Source organism: Orcinus orca, chromosome 9, assembly GCF_937001465.1.
Source record: "Orcinus orca chromosome 9, mOrcOrc1.1, whole genome shotgun sequence".
Classification (NCBI taxonomy): Eukaryota; Metazoa; Chordata; class Mammalia; order Artiodactyla; family Delphinidae; genus Orcinus; species Orcinus orca.
Window position 1 is genome coordinate 7,448,499 of NC_064567.1, and position 14,241 is coordinate 7,462,739.

A 14,241-nucleotide genomic window follows, 5' to 3' on the forward strand; every position below is an offset into this window, starting at 1 on the left:
GCCCGTGCACCACAATGAAGAATGGTCCCCGCTCGCCACAGCTAGAGAAAGCCCACACGCAGCAATGAAGACCCAATGCAGCCAAAAATAAATAAATTAATTAAAAAAACAAAAACGTTATGTTGAGTGACAGAAGGTACAACAGATTACATACTATGTGACTCCATTCATATGAAACCCTAAAAGACGCAAAAGTAATCTATGTGACAAAAGCAAGTGGGGAAGAGGGAAGGATGAATTACAAAGGGGGCACAAGAGAACTTTCAGTGGATGGAAATGTTCTGTCTTGACTGTAGCTGTGGTTATGGGCGTATGTGTCTGTCAAAAGTCACTGACGTGCTACACTTAAATAAGTGCACATTATACTTCAGTAAAGTTGGTCTTAAAAAAGCAAAAACAATGAGGATAAGGATTATACCAGAACTTTGAACAATGTGCTTTGAGCACCATTTTGAATGTATTCTAATTTCACAGTCACATATATACATATAGGTGTTTACTTTCTTCCTGTGGAAAATAAACCTACTGAATGAGCTGAGTTGATTGGCTGGGTTTAAAACCCTTGATAAGCTTATGATATTAGCCATACTTAGAGAGGCAGGAAACATTTTTATGAAATAAGGCAGAAGAAGCAGGGAGAAAAGAAGGCAACAGGCGACAGGGTTATTGATACTGATCCAAACACGAGGAACTATACTAGGAGAGTCGAATTATTCTGCAGGTATTCTGGTGAGAAGAAAAGACTGGAATATTTTAGATACTCTGGCTTATTAATTTTCTTTTTAAAAAAATATTTATTTATTTATTTTGGCTACACCGGGTCTTAGTTGCAGCATGTGGACTTCTTAGCTGCGGCATGCGGACTTTTAGTTGCGGCATGTGAACTCTTAGTTACAGCATGCACGCGGGATCTAGTTCCCCAACCAGGGATCGAACCCCTGCCACCTGCATTGGGAGCACGGAGTCTTACCCACTGGACCACCAGGGAAGTCCCTGCTTATTAATTTTCTGATAATTTTTATTAAGATAACTGAAACCAGACTGGCAGAGTCCTTCCTGATTTTGTAGTAAGCTATTATGGACCATTTGGGATGCAAGGGGATGAGAGTGGAAAAGACTGGAGGGCATAAAGAAATGCTCTGGCTGTTGCCATGACTGCCTGCTTGCATATTCTGATGCTGGCTAGCTCCCTACTACTGTTTTTTTTTTTTTTTTTTATAAGTCAGCATAAAAAGTAGCCAGGTTACATTGACCACACTTTCTCCACAATGTGTACTTCTCAACCTTCAGTCATATTTAAACGGTGAAATGAATAAAGTACAAATCCAGATAACCCCTTTTCCCCTAGACTACGGTTTTATTGAAAGTGACTACTCCCCACAGATGAGAAGTTACAGGAAAGCCTGTCCTGTAAGGCACCTACCTCCGATGATGGCCGAGTTTCTGTTGACTCCATTTCTTATAGCTTGGCCTTGTCCTGGGTTATATGGAAAATCAGCACTGGCTGTAGAGGAAGAAATGAAAAGACATATATATCAATTATCCCAGATAATTTGATACCTAGTTTTTCATACAACCCTTCAACAGCCTGTTTTCCCAAATGAGATCTCCATTTCATCTAAACCCATTCTGCTGTTGTTTCCCACAAGAATCACAGCCCCTTCAGTGTCTGCTGTTTGCCTTTGTACAAGTCCCAGATGAACAGCGTACCTCTTTGGGAGGAGTATTAACAAATCTTAGAACTACCTGAGCTGGCTTGCTTTGGTTCCACTGACAGACAAGTTTATGTATTAGAATACTTTTCCTTAAGTTTGGCTGAAATCTGCTTCCAACCCACTTTTATCCCTTTCAGAACTGGTGGCACTGGATATACTCGCCAATGAGCCTTTTACAGCTTACAGCATTAGTTTAAAAAGTAATCATTAAAAAATATTTTTTAAAATTGAAGTACAGCTGATGTACAATATTATATAAGTTATAGGTGTACAATATAGTGATTCACAATTCTTAAAGGTTATACTCCATTACCTCTTGGCCCCCTACCCCTATCTTGCCCCCCTCCCCCTCCCTCTCCCCACTCGTAACCACTGGTTTGTTCTCTATATCTGTGCGTCTGCTTCGTTTTTGTTGTAGTCAGTAGTTTGTTGTGGTTTTAGATCCCACATGTGAGTGAGGTCATGCAGTACTTGTCTTTCTCTGACTTATTTCACTGAGCATAATGCCCTCCAAGTCCATCCATGCTGTAAATGGCAAAATTTCATTCCTTTTTACGGCTGAGTAGTAGTCCATTGTATATATAGGTACCACATCTTCTTAATCCATTCATCTGTTGATGGACAGTTAGGTTGCTTCCATATCTGGGCTATTGTAAATAATGCTGCCATAAATATTGGGGTGCATGTATCTTTTCAAATTAGTGTTTTTGTTTTAAAAAGTAATCATTTCTTTAAATGAATATTTTACATGGCTCTAGTAAAACATTGTACACTTCAGGAATTTGTAAGAGGATAATATCTTATAAGTGTTGAGAAGAATATTAACTGCCTAATAAATTTTCTGTTTCTCTCCCTATTTCAACAAGCCTTTGCAGAATGCCTACCACATGTCAGGTGCTATTCTAAGTGCTGGGGATATACAGTAAACAATAAAAAAGATGAAAACTGTTATTAATGAGAACTTCCCATGCCTCATTGAAGAGTTTGGTTTATATAGTCAAAATACTAATCTGAAGCATGCATGTGGTTTTAGTTATGACCCTGTTTATAGTGAACTGCCTGAAATTGTGGGGCAGCTTCCATGTTGTAACTCACACACTCATAGGACACAGTAAGATTTGGTTATCAATACACATAATTCCCTGACGTCAACCCCCCTTCAAAGACTGAGAGCTGTTTTCCAAGGATAAAGGCTTGCACCTTCACTGCGCCTCTGGGGCGCAGTTTCTAGGTCTTTTGACATTGTATTTACCTTTCTCTGGACTCTATTTGGTCTACATCCTTCTAAAAAGTCAAAAGCTTCGGAGCTTGTAAGTGGCCTAGTTGGGATTAACACCCAGGTAGGGTTAATTCCAAAGTCAATAATCATCCCTGTGCTGCCTTTCAAGGGCTAGGAAGACACAGACAGGTAAGCTGGTGAGGAAATGCCAGCTTTCAGACGGTTTAGCTTACGTAGGGCCTATGGGAGGAAGAGCCTTTTCTTCGGGGATCGGGGAGACAGACTTGTTTTGTTTGGACACATTGAATCTGAGGTGCCTAGAGGATGTATGGCGATAACGACTAGACATTCGGGTGAGTGGGTCATATCTCTCATCTCCTTTGGATAAACACAGAAATCTCCTGACCCTTAAACATCAATAATATAAATCTGCAAAATATATTTGGTAACAAAAAAATTACAGTGGCAATTTTGTCATTATTCTGTTTGGTATTCATGACACAACAAAACTCTTTGCTCTTCTGCTTCAGGTAACATGGATGGTGGGACACAGCAGAGTTCCCGCTCCAAAGAGAGCTTTGTGTCCTTGGCCACAGAACTGCAGAGAAACACAGATGCCTAGAGACTGACATCCTCTCTCTGGTTCTCTTGAAGTTATTGATACAAACATTAGTGGAAGGTATGGATGTGACCTGAGATGACCCGAGGAGAATAGTAAGAGCTAGAAAAGAACATGAAAAATACCCCAGGATAGCCTCTGTTATAAAATCTGAACTCCTTGACATGGGGAGGAAGGCTTCCCTTGAGACGAATTTCTCTCCTGCCTCTTTCCTCATGGAACCACTTTTCCAACTCAACATTCTAGGCACACGGATTCCTGATGCTTGAGGGGGACGTGTCTTTGCTCATCCACACGGCACTCTCTGTCAGGACACCTGGTTCGCCCTTCTTCTCTTTGGGCTACTCTTCGTTGCGGTGCGTGGGCTTCTTGTTGCGGTGACTTCTCTTGTCGCGGAGCACAGGCTCTAGGTGTGCGGGCTTCAGTAGTTGTGGCACACGACCTCAGTAGTTGTGGCTCATGGGCTCTAGAGCACAGGCTCAGTAGTGTGGCACATGGGCTTAGCTGCTCTGCGGCATGTGGGATCTTCCCGGACCAGGGCTCGAACCCGTGTCCCCTGCACTGGCAGGTGGATCTTAACCACTGTGCCACCAGGGGAGTTCCAAAATAGACTTTAGATATTAAGTCTCAGGACCAGATTTGTGTCGAATAGGCAAAGACTGTATTCAATACACTTTTCTTCTGGGACCCAAATGACACTGTGGACAAAGAATGTCACCTGTCAAAGGATGTTGCTGCCATCGAGCCATCAGCCACGCCCACCCCCACAGTGCACCCTGAGGAGATTCAGGATGGAGCAAACAGGATACTGGCCCTAGATAGTTAAGGTGCCTATCAAAGAAATGATCTCCGTGAGGCCAGACTCTGGAATTTTCCCATACATAAAAAATTGCTAACTTCATTAACTTGAGATGTCTGGTTTTTCTTTAATGAATATTAATCCTTTGATGTACCAACTACTTGTTTTGGTTGCAAAAACTCCCATATATCCAGGCCCCTCCCTAACCTCTTCGGAGCTGTCCCTCAGAGCTATTTGAGAGTCTGTCTCCCGGGCTTAAGTCCTCAGTATGTCCACTGCATAAAACATAATTCTCAACTTTTTGGTTGTGCATGTTTTTTCTCACTTGACACACTACATGATAACGCTAAAGTGTGCTGCTATTCCAGCTCTGATCTAGTGTCTCCTGGAAGCGTGTTCCTGCTTGTTTCCCTTGCACACATCCTGTTTGTCTGGTCATCCCCTTTACGTGGACAGACCATGTTTCCTTTGCCCCATCAGCCACAGATCAGCTCTCCTCCCCGCCTCCCGCCAGCAGGGACAGGCAGACATGTTGCTGCAGGAACTGATGGTGGGGGATCCTTCTCCCGTGGACATGCCTGTTAAATAGCTTGGCCGACGCTGCAGAGCCCACAGAGAAGGCACGTGCATCCCAGGCCCCCAAACACACTCGGACAGTTCCACACACAGACAGCCTCCCTGCCCATCATCTCTGTCTTCAACCTGGGAAGCAAGCTGAGAGCTCAGCGCTGGTGCACCTGCCCTTTCCCTTCCTCCAACTTCAGGTCGGGAAAAAAAAGGGAAGAACACACACACTCTGTAACAGCAGGCCCAGGGGGAGCTATTCCTCCTAATCATACAGATATAGTACGATGGTCAGAAATTAGGACAGGGTGAGTAAAAATACACCTCCTTACCCCCAAAGAATAGACACCATGACTGTTTTATTCCACTTCTAAAGGCCTTTGCCTGCCCTTTGCTACCTTCTAGGAAGACTTCATCAGGAAAGCAAAAGACAGTCTAATCCTTGCCTCTTCTGTCCGTGTGCCAGGCGGGGCGAGGGGGCGGCCCTCCTCGGGCAGCTAGCTCTGAGCCTACCCCGTACCTGCCGCCAGGTGAGGGACATTGCACAACAAAGACCCCCAACCGTCACATACGTGATGGATGCGTGGTAAAGCTCTAAATTTTAGGACTACATGAAATTACTCATTACTTGGACTATACTTTCCTCACATATAAAACTCTCTGGGGCCCAGAAAAGCAAGTGTTTGCTCTGGTGGAATCAGCCCAGAAGCGTTTTCCTTCTACCATAGAGCACAAAAGGTAAATTGACATGAAATTCAAGTTTGGGGAGCAAGCTGTTTAGGAAATAATATTAATAGCACTTCCTACAAGTCAGGCACTGTTTTAAGTCCTTTTCATGGATTAGCTCATTTCATCCTCCTGTGAACCTTGTGAGGTTGGTGTTTTCATTCCATTTTGGAGGCTGAACACTTGGCTGAGGTCCCATGACCAAGAAGCAGTGGAGCCAGGAATTGGCTCCAGAAACCACTTGCAAGGCACTAAGCTGAAGTGCCTCTGATGAGGAAGAAGGGGTCTACACTGGCTTTATTGAGTCATCACCATCATTAAGGCGACCAACTGATTTAGCCCAGTTGTTTTCTCTGTGGTTGGTGGGCTGTCTGGGGAGGCCCACAGATGTCTAAAGGCTCCCGACTGCACTTGTCTGGCTTCAAAAGTGAGCATGTGAGGCATTTTACCTGACAAAGATAATTCCACATGATGATAGCATCAGCTGAGCAATGTGATAAACTAAAAACTCTGAACCAACATCGTAAGAAGAGAAACCCAATATTCCAGATACAATTCCCTATGGGCCCAAACGGCACACAGAGAATGGTTATCACCATTAGGGTAACACTTGTGAAATCATGAATAGTGCTAACTGTGCTTTAAAACATTACTGTCAGATTATAATTTTGACTGCCTTTACAGAATGTGAAAAATTAAGAGAGGAAGCTTCAAGGCAGGTACTTAAGTACAATAAGCTGATTTAAAAGATATTCATAAGAATGGAATATTAAAAAGAGATTTGAATTCTTCAGCCTTAAATTTCTTGCCTGTCTCATTGAGCAGATAGGGAGGAAGAGCAGTAGTAAAGCATTAAAAAAAAATACAAGAGGCAGAGTCAAGATGGCAGTGTGGGAGGATGCAGAGTTAGCGTCTCCCCACAACTAGGGTTGTTGTGTATTCTGGAGATGGGAGGAACCCCATACAAGGAGATGGGAGGAACCCCAAAGTGAACCAGTAGGACGTAGGGGAACCGATGCGGGGGAGGAAAAGTGAAGGCCAGACAGGATCGGCGCCCCTGAGGCTGGGGAGATCAGGAGACGCAGGCGGGAGGGACTCTCCGGGAAGAGCGGGAGAGGAGAGGGCGATCGCCTATCCACTCAGGTTGGGGGCCCTGCTGAGCTCCCAGGCCGGTCACCTGCCCTCCAATCCCCCCTCCAGGCCACATGGGTACTTGGGGGCATAGGAGGGAAGCCAGGGAGATCAGGAGAGGCAGGTGGGAGGGGCCCTCTGGGAGGAGAGGGAGAGGAGCGGAGGGCCATTGCCCTGCACACTCGGGCTGGGGAGACTGCTGAGCTCCCAGGCCGGTCCCTTGCCCTCTGAGACCAGGAGTGGGGGTCACACCTGGGCCCCTTCTGTTCCTTGGGCCTAAGCCCCACCCTCCACAGCCCCCAGGGCCTTTTCCAGCCCTGTGGGTCCTGAGCATTGGCCCCACCCACCACCCAAGCCTTGCCCTTGCTTAGGCCCCACTCTCGACAGCCAAGGCCTTCCTGTTCCCCCCCTTTTTTCCCCTCCTCCTCTTTTTCACTATTGTGATACTGTTGTACCTTCTGGTTGTTGATTCATCTATATTTTTATTTTTATATTCTTCCTAAAATATGTGTTAGTTTACTAGCCTAATTTTATTTGTTATTGTTATTTATTTATTTTTTTTATTGCCACCCCAGGTGGCTTGTGGGATCTCGGTTCATGACACCAGGGTCAGGCTGAAGCTCCTGCAGTGGGAGCTCCGAGTCTGAACCACTGGAATAACAGAGAACCTCAGACCCCAGGGAATAGTCGTTGGAGTGAGGCCTCATGGAGTTCCTCATCTCAGCACCAAGACCCAGCTCTACCCAACAGCCTACAAACCCCAGTGTTGGAAGCCTCAGACCAAACAACCAGTAAGACAGGAACACAATCCTACTCGTAAAAAAAAAAAAAAAAAGAGGCAGCAAAAAAATATGTCACAGATGAAGGAGTAAGATAAAAACCTACAAGACCAAATAAATGAAGAGGAAATAGGCAATCTACCTGAAAAAGAATTCAGAGTAATGATGGTAAAGATGATCCAGAATCTCAGAAATAGAATGGTGGCACGAATTGGGAAAATACAAGAAATGTTTAACAAAGATCCAGAAGAACCAAAGAACAAACAAACAGAGATGAACAACATAATAACTAAAATGAAAAATACGCTAGGAGGAATCAATAACAGAATAACAGAGGCAGAAGAACGAATAAGTGACCTGGAAGACAAAATGGTGGAAATAACCGCCAAGGAGCAGAATAAAGAAAAAAGAATGAAAAGAACTGAAGACAATCGCAGAGACCTCCGGGACAACACTAAACACACCAACACTCGAATTATAGGGGTCCCAGAAGAAGAAGAGAAAAAGAAGGGGTCTGAGAAAATATCTGAAGAGATTATAATTGAAAACTTCCCTAACATGGAAAAGGAAATAGCAAAGAGAGTCCCATACAGGATAAACCCTAGGAAAAACACACCAAGATACATATTAATCAAACCAACAAAAATTAAATTCAAAGAAAAAATATTAAAAGCAGCAAGAGAAAAACAAAAAGTAACATATAAAGGAATGCCCATAAGGTTATCAGCTGATTTTTCAGTGGAAAACTCTGCAGGCCAGAAGGGAGTGGCAGGATATACTTAAAGTGATGCAACCACGATTACTCTACCCAGCAAGGATCTCATTCAGATTTGATGGAGAAGTCAAAAGCTTTTCAGAGAAGCAAAAGCTAAGAGAATTCAGCACCACCAAACCAGCTTTACAACAAATGCTAAAGAAACTTCTCTAAGCAGGAAACACAACAGAAGAGAAAGACCCACAAAAACAAACCCAGAACAATTAAGAGAATGGTAGTAGGAACATATATATCAATAATAACCTTGAATGTAAATGGATTAAATGCCCCAACCAAAAGACACAGACTGGTTGAATGGATACAAAAACAAGACCCATATGTATGCTGTCTACAAGAGACCCACTTCAGACCTAGGGACACATACAGACTGAAAGTGAAGGGATGGAAAAAGATATTCCATGCAAATGAAAATCAAAAGAAAGCTGGAGTAGCAATTCTCATATCAGATAAAATAGACTTTAAAATAAAGACTGTTACAAGAGATAAGGAGGGACACTATATAATGATCAAAGGATCAATCCAAGAAGAAGATATAACAATTATAAATATTTATGCACCCAACATAGGAGCACCTCAATACATAAGGCAAATGCTAACAACCATGAAAGAAGAAATAGACAGTAACACAATAATAGTAGGGGAGTTTAACATCCCACTTACACCAAGGGACAGATCATCCAAACGGAAAATAAATAAGGAAACACAAGCTTTAAATGACACAATAGATCAGATAGGTCTAATTGATATTTATAGAACATTCCACCCAAAAGTGGCAGAATACACTTTCTTCTCAAGTGCACATAGAACATTCTCCAGGATAGATCACATCTTGGGTCACAAATCAAGCCTCAGAAAATTTAAATCGTATCAAGCATCTCTTCTGACCACAACGCTATGAGACTAGAAATCAATTACAGGAAAAAAACTGTAAAAAACACAAATACATGGAGGCTAAACAGTGTGCTACTAAATAACCAAGAGATCACTGAAGAAACCAAAGAAGAAATAAAAAAATACATAGAAACAAATGACAATGAAATCATGATGACCTAAAACCTATGGGACGCAGCAAAAGCAGTTCTAAGAGGGAAGTTTATAGCAATACAATCTCACCTCAAGAAACAAGGAAGGGCTTCCCTGGTGGCGCAGTGGTTGAGAGTCCGCCTGCCGATGCAGGGGACACGGGTTCGTGCCCCAGTCTGGGAAGATCCCACATGCCACGGAGCGGCTGGGCCCATGAGCCATGGCCGCTGAGCCTGCGCGTCCGGAGCCTGTGCTCCGTGACGGGAGAGGCCACAGCAGTGAGAGGTCTGCGTACCGCAGGAAAAAAACAAAAAAAAAAACAAAAAAAAAAACAAAAAAAAAACCAAGGAAAATCTCATATAAACAATGTAACCCTACACTTAAAATAACTAGAGAAAGAAGAACAAAGAAAACCCAAAGTCAGTAGAAGGAAAGAAATCATAAAGATCAGAGCAGAAATAAATGAAATAGAAACAAAGAAAACAATATCAAAGATCAATAAAACTAAAAGCTGGTTCTTTGAGAAGATAAACAAAATTGATAAACCCTTAGCCAGACTCATCAAGAAAAAAAGGGAGAGGATGCAAATCAATAAAATTAGAAATGAAAAAGGAGAAATCAGAACTGACACTGCAGAAATACAAAGGATTATAACAGACTACTACAAACAACTATATGCCAATAAAGTGGACAACCACGAAGAAATGGACAAATTCTTGGAAAGGTACAATTTTCCAAGACTGAACCAGGAAGAATTAGAAAATATAAACAGACTTATCACAAGTAATGAAATTGAAACCATAATTAAAAATCTTCCAACAAAGAAAAGTTCAGGATCAGATGGCTTCATAGGTGAGTTCTATCAAACATTTAGAGAAGAGCTAACACCGATCCTTCTCAAACTCTTCCAAAAAATTGCAGAGGGAGAACACTCCCAAATTCATTTTATGAGGCCACAATCACCCTGATACCAAAACCAGAAAAAGATATCACAAAAAAAGAAAATTATAGACCAATATCACTGATGAACATAGATGCAAAAAGCCTGAACAAAATACTAGCAAACAGAATCTAACAGCACATTAAAAGGATCATACACCAAGATCAAATGGGATTTATCCCAGGGATGCAAGGACTCTTCAATATACGCAAATCAATCAATGTGATACACCACATTAACAAATTAGGAATAAAAACCATATGGTCATCTCAGTAGATGCACAAAAAGCTTTTGACAAAATTCAACACCAATTTATGATAAAAACTCTCCAGAAAGTAGGCATAGGGGGAACCTACCTCAACATAATAAAGGTCATATATGACAAACCCACAGCAAGCATCATACTCAATGGTGAAAAACTGAAAGCATTTCCACCAAGATCTGGAACAAGACAAGGTTGCCCACTCTCACCACTCTTATTCAACATAGTTTTGGAAGTCCTAGCCACGGCAATCAGAGAAGAAAAAGAAATAAAAGGAATACAAATTGGAAAAGAAGAAGTAAAGCTGTCACTGTTTGCTGATGACATGGTAATATACATAGAAAATCCTAAAGATGCCACCAGAAAACTACTAGAACTAATCAATGAATTTGGTAAGGTTGAAGGATACAAAACTAATGCACAGAAAGCTCTGGTATTCCTATACACCAACAATGAAAAATCAGAAAGAGAAATTAAGGAAACACTCCCATTTACCACTGCAACAAAAAGAATAATATACCTAGGAATAAACCTGCCTAAGGAGGTGAAAGACTTGTACTCAGAAAACTATAAAACACTGATGAAAGAAATAAAAGATGACATAAACAGATGGAGAAATATACCACGTTCTTGGATTGGAAGAATCAATACTGTGAAGATGACTATACCACCCAAAGCAATCTATAGATTCATTGCAATCCCTATCAAACTACCAATGGCATTCTTCACAGAATTAGAACAAAAAATTTTACAATTCGTATGGAAACACAAAAGACCCCAAATAGCCAAGGCAATCTTGAGAAAGAAAAACAGAGTTGGAGGAATCAGGTTCCCCAACTTCAAACTATACCACAAAGCTACAGTAATTAAGACAGTATGGTACTGGCATAAAAACAGAAATATAGATCAATGGTGAAAGACAGAATACCCAGAGATAAACCCATGCACATATGGGCACCTAATTTATGACAAAGGAGGCAAGAACATACAACGGAGAAAAGACAGCCTCTTCAATAAGTGTTTCTGGGAAAACTGGACAGCTACATGTAAAAGAATGAAATTAGAACAGTACCTAACACCATACACAAAAATAAACTCAAAATGGATTAAAGACTTAAATGTAAGACGAGATACTATAAAACTCCTAGAGGAAAACACAGGAAAAACACCCTTTGACATAAACCACAGCAAGATCTTTTTTGACCCACCTCCTAGAGTTACAGAAATAAAAACAAAGATAAACAAATGGGATTTAATTAAACTTAAAAGCTTTTTGCACAGCAAAGGAAACCATAAACAAGACAAAAAGACAACCCTCAGAATGGGAGAAAATATTTGCAAATGAAACAATAGACAAAGAATTAATCTCCAAAATACACAAACACCTCATGGAGCTCAATATCAAAAAAACAAACAATCCAGTTAAAAAATGGGTGGAAGACCTAAATAGACATTTCACCAAGGAAGACATACAGATGGCCAAGAGGCACTTGAAAATATGCTCAACATCATTAATTATTAGAGAAATGCAAATGAGAAATACAATGAGGTGTCACCTCATGCCAGTCAGAATGGCCTTTATCAAAAAATCTAGAAAGAATAAATGCTGGAAGGGGTGTGGCGAAAAGGGAACCCTCTTGCACTGCTGGTGGGAATGTGAATTGGTTCAGCCACTATGGAGAACAGTATGGAGGTTCCTTAAAAAGCTACAAATAGAACTACCATATGACCCAGCAATCCCACTACTGGGCATATACCCTGAGAAAACCATAATTCAAAAAGGGACATGTACCATAAGGTTATTGCAGCACTATTTACAATAGCCAGGACGTGGAACCAACCTAAATGTCCATCGACAGATGGATGGATAAAAAAGATGTGGAAAAAAAAAAAGAAAAAAAAAAAAAGATGTGGAACATACATACAATGGAATATTACTCAGCCATAGAAAGAAACGAAATTGAGTCATTTGTAGTGAGGTGGATGGACATAGAGTCTGTCATACAGAGTGAAGTAAGTCAGAAAGAGAAAAACAAATACCGTATGCTAATGCATATATATGGTATCCAAAAAAAAAAAGAAAAAAAGGTACTGATGAACCTAGTTTCAGGGCAGGAATAAAGAGATAGACATAGAAAATGGACTTGAGGACGTGGGTTGGGAAGGCGAAGCTGGGGCAAAGTGAGAGTAGCATCGACATACATACACTACCAAATGCAAAATAGTTGGCTGGTGGGAAGCAGCAGCGTAGCACAGGGAGATTGGCTGGGTGCTTTGCGATGACCTAGAGGGGTGGGATAGGGAGGGTGGGAGGGAGGCTCAAGAGGGAGGGGATATGGGGACGTGTATGCGTATGGCTGATTGGCTTTGTTGTGCAACAGAAGCTAACAGAGTATTGTGAAGTAATGATAGTTCAATAAAGATCTATTAAAAAAAAAAGCTGAACATACAATTATCATATGATCCAGCAATTCCACTCCTAGGTATATATCTAAAGGAACTGAAAGCAAGCGTTCATCAGCACTTGTGTGCTGATGTGTATAGCAGCATTATTCATATTGGCCAAAAAGTAGAAACAACCCAAATATTCGTCCATGGACAAATAAAATGTGGTACATACATTGGAATATTTTCCAACCATAAAAAGGAATGAAGTACTGATACATGTTACAACATGGATGAACATTATGGTAAGTGAAATAAACCAGATACAAAAGGACAAATGTTGTATGATTCCATTTCATGAGCTACCTAGAGTAGACAAATTCAGAGACAGAAAGTAGATTAGAGCTTACGAGGGACTGGGGAGAGAGGAATGGGGAGTTATTGCCTATGGTGAAAACTTCTATTTGGGATGATGAAAAAGTTTTGGAAATAGATAGTGGTAATGGTTACACAGTATTTTGAGTGTGACTAATGCCACTGAATTAAACACTTAAAAATGTTTAAAATGGCAAATGTATGTTATATATATTTTATTACAATTTTTAAAAGATTAATAATATAATATACCAAAAGCCATTGAATTGTACACTTTAAATGGGTAAATTGTATAATATGTGAATATATCACAATAATAACTGGACTCCACATGCAAAGGAATGAAGTTGGACCCCAATTTCACACCATATATACAAAAGTTAACTCAAAATGGATCAAAGACCTAAATTTCAGAACTAAAATTATAAAACTCTTAGAAGAAAACATAGGCATAAATCTTCATGATCTTGGATTAGGTAATAATTTCTTAAATATGACACCAAAAGCACAAACAATGAAAAAAAAATAAATTGGACATCATTGAAATTTAAAACTTTTGTGTTTCAAAGGACACCATAAAAAAAGCAAAAAGACAACCCATAGGTTAAAAAGAATTGACAAATTATATATCTGATAAGGTATATATCTTATCTGGGGATAAGGGAAATAACTTGTATCTAGAATATATAAAGATCACTTACAACTCAATAATAAAAAGACATGCCCAATTTTTTAAGTGGGCAAAGGATTTGAATTGACATTTATCCAAATAAGATATAGAAGTGGCTGATAAACACATGAAAAGTCATTCAATATTACTACCCTTCAGGAAGATGCAAATCAAAACCACAGTGAGATACTTCATACCCACTTAGGATGGTTATAATCAAAAAGACAGACAATAAGTGGGAGGTACAAACTATTGGGTG

At 40.7% G+C, this 14,241-nt stretch overlaps 1 protein-coding gene across 2 annotated transcripts in view; it reads right to left on the reverse strand.

Annotated features, from left to right (window-relative positions):
• The window catches only part of CNTNAP2 (contactin associated protein 2), a 2,019,732-nt gene that overhangs the window by 7,952 nt on the left and 1,997,539 nt on the right, over nucleotides 1-14,241 (reverse strand). For both annotated transcript variants that reach the window (XM_049714704.1, XM_049714703.1), the window contains exon 24: nucleotides 1,424-1,504. In XM_049714704.1, coding sequence (XP_049570661.1) covers nucleotides 1,424-1,504 — 81 coding nt within the window. The remainder of the gene's footprint in view (nucleotides 1-1,423; nucleotides 1,505-14,241) is intronic.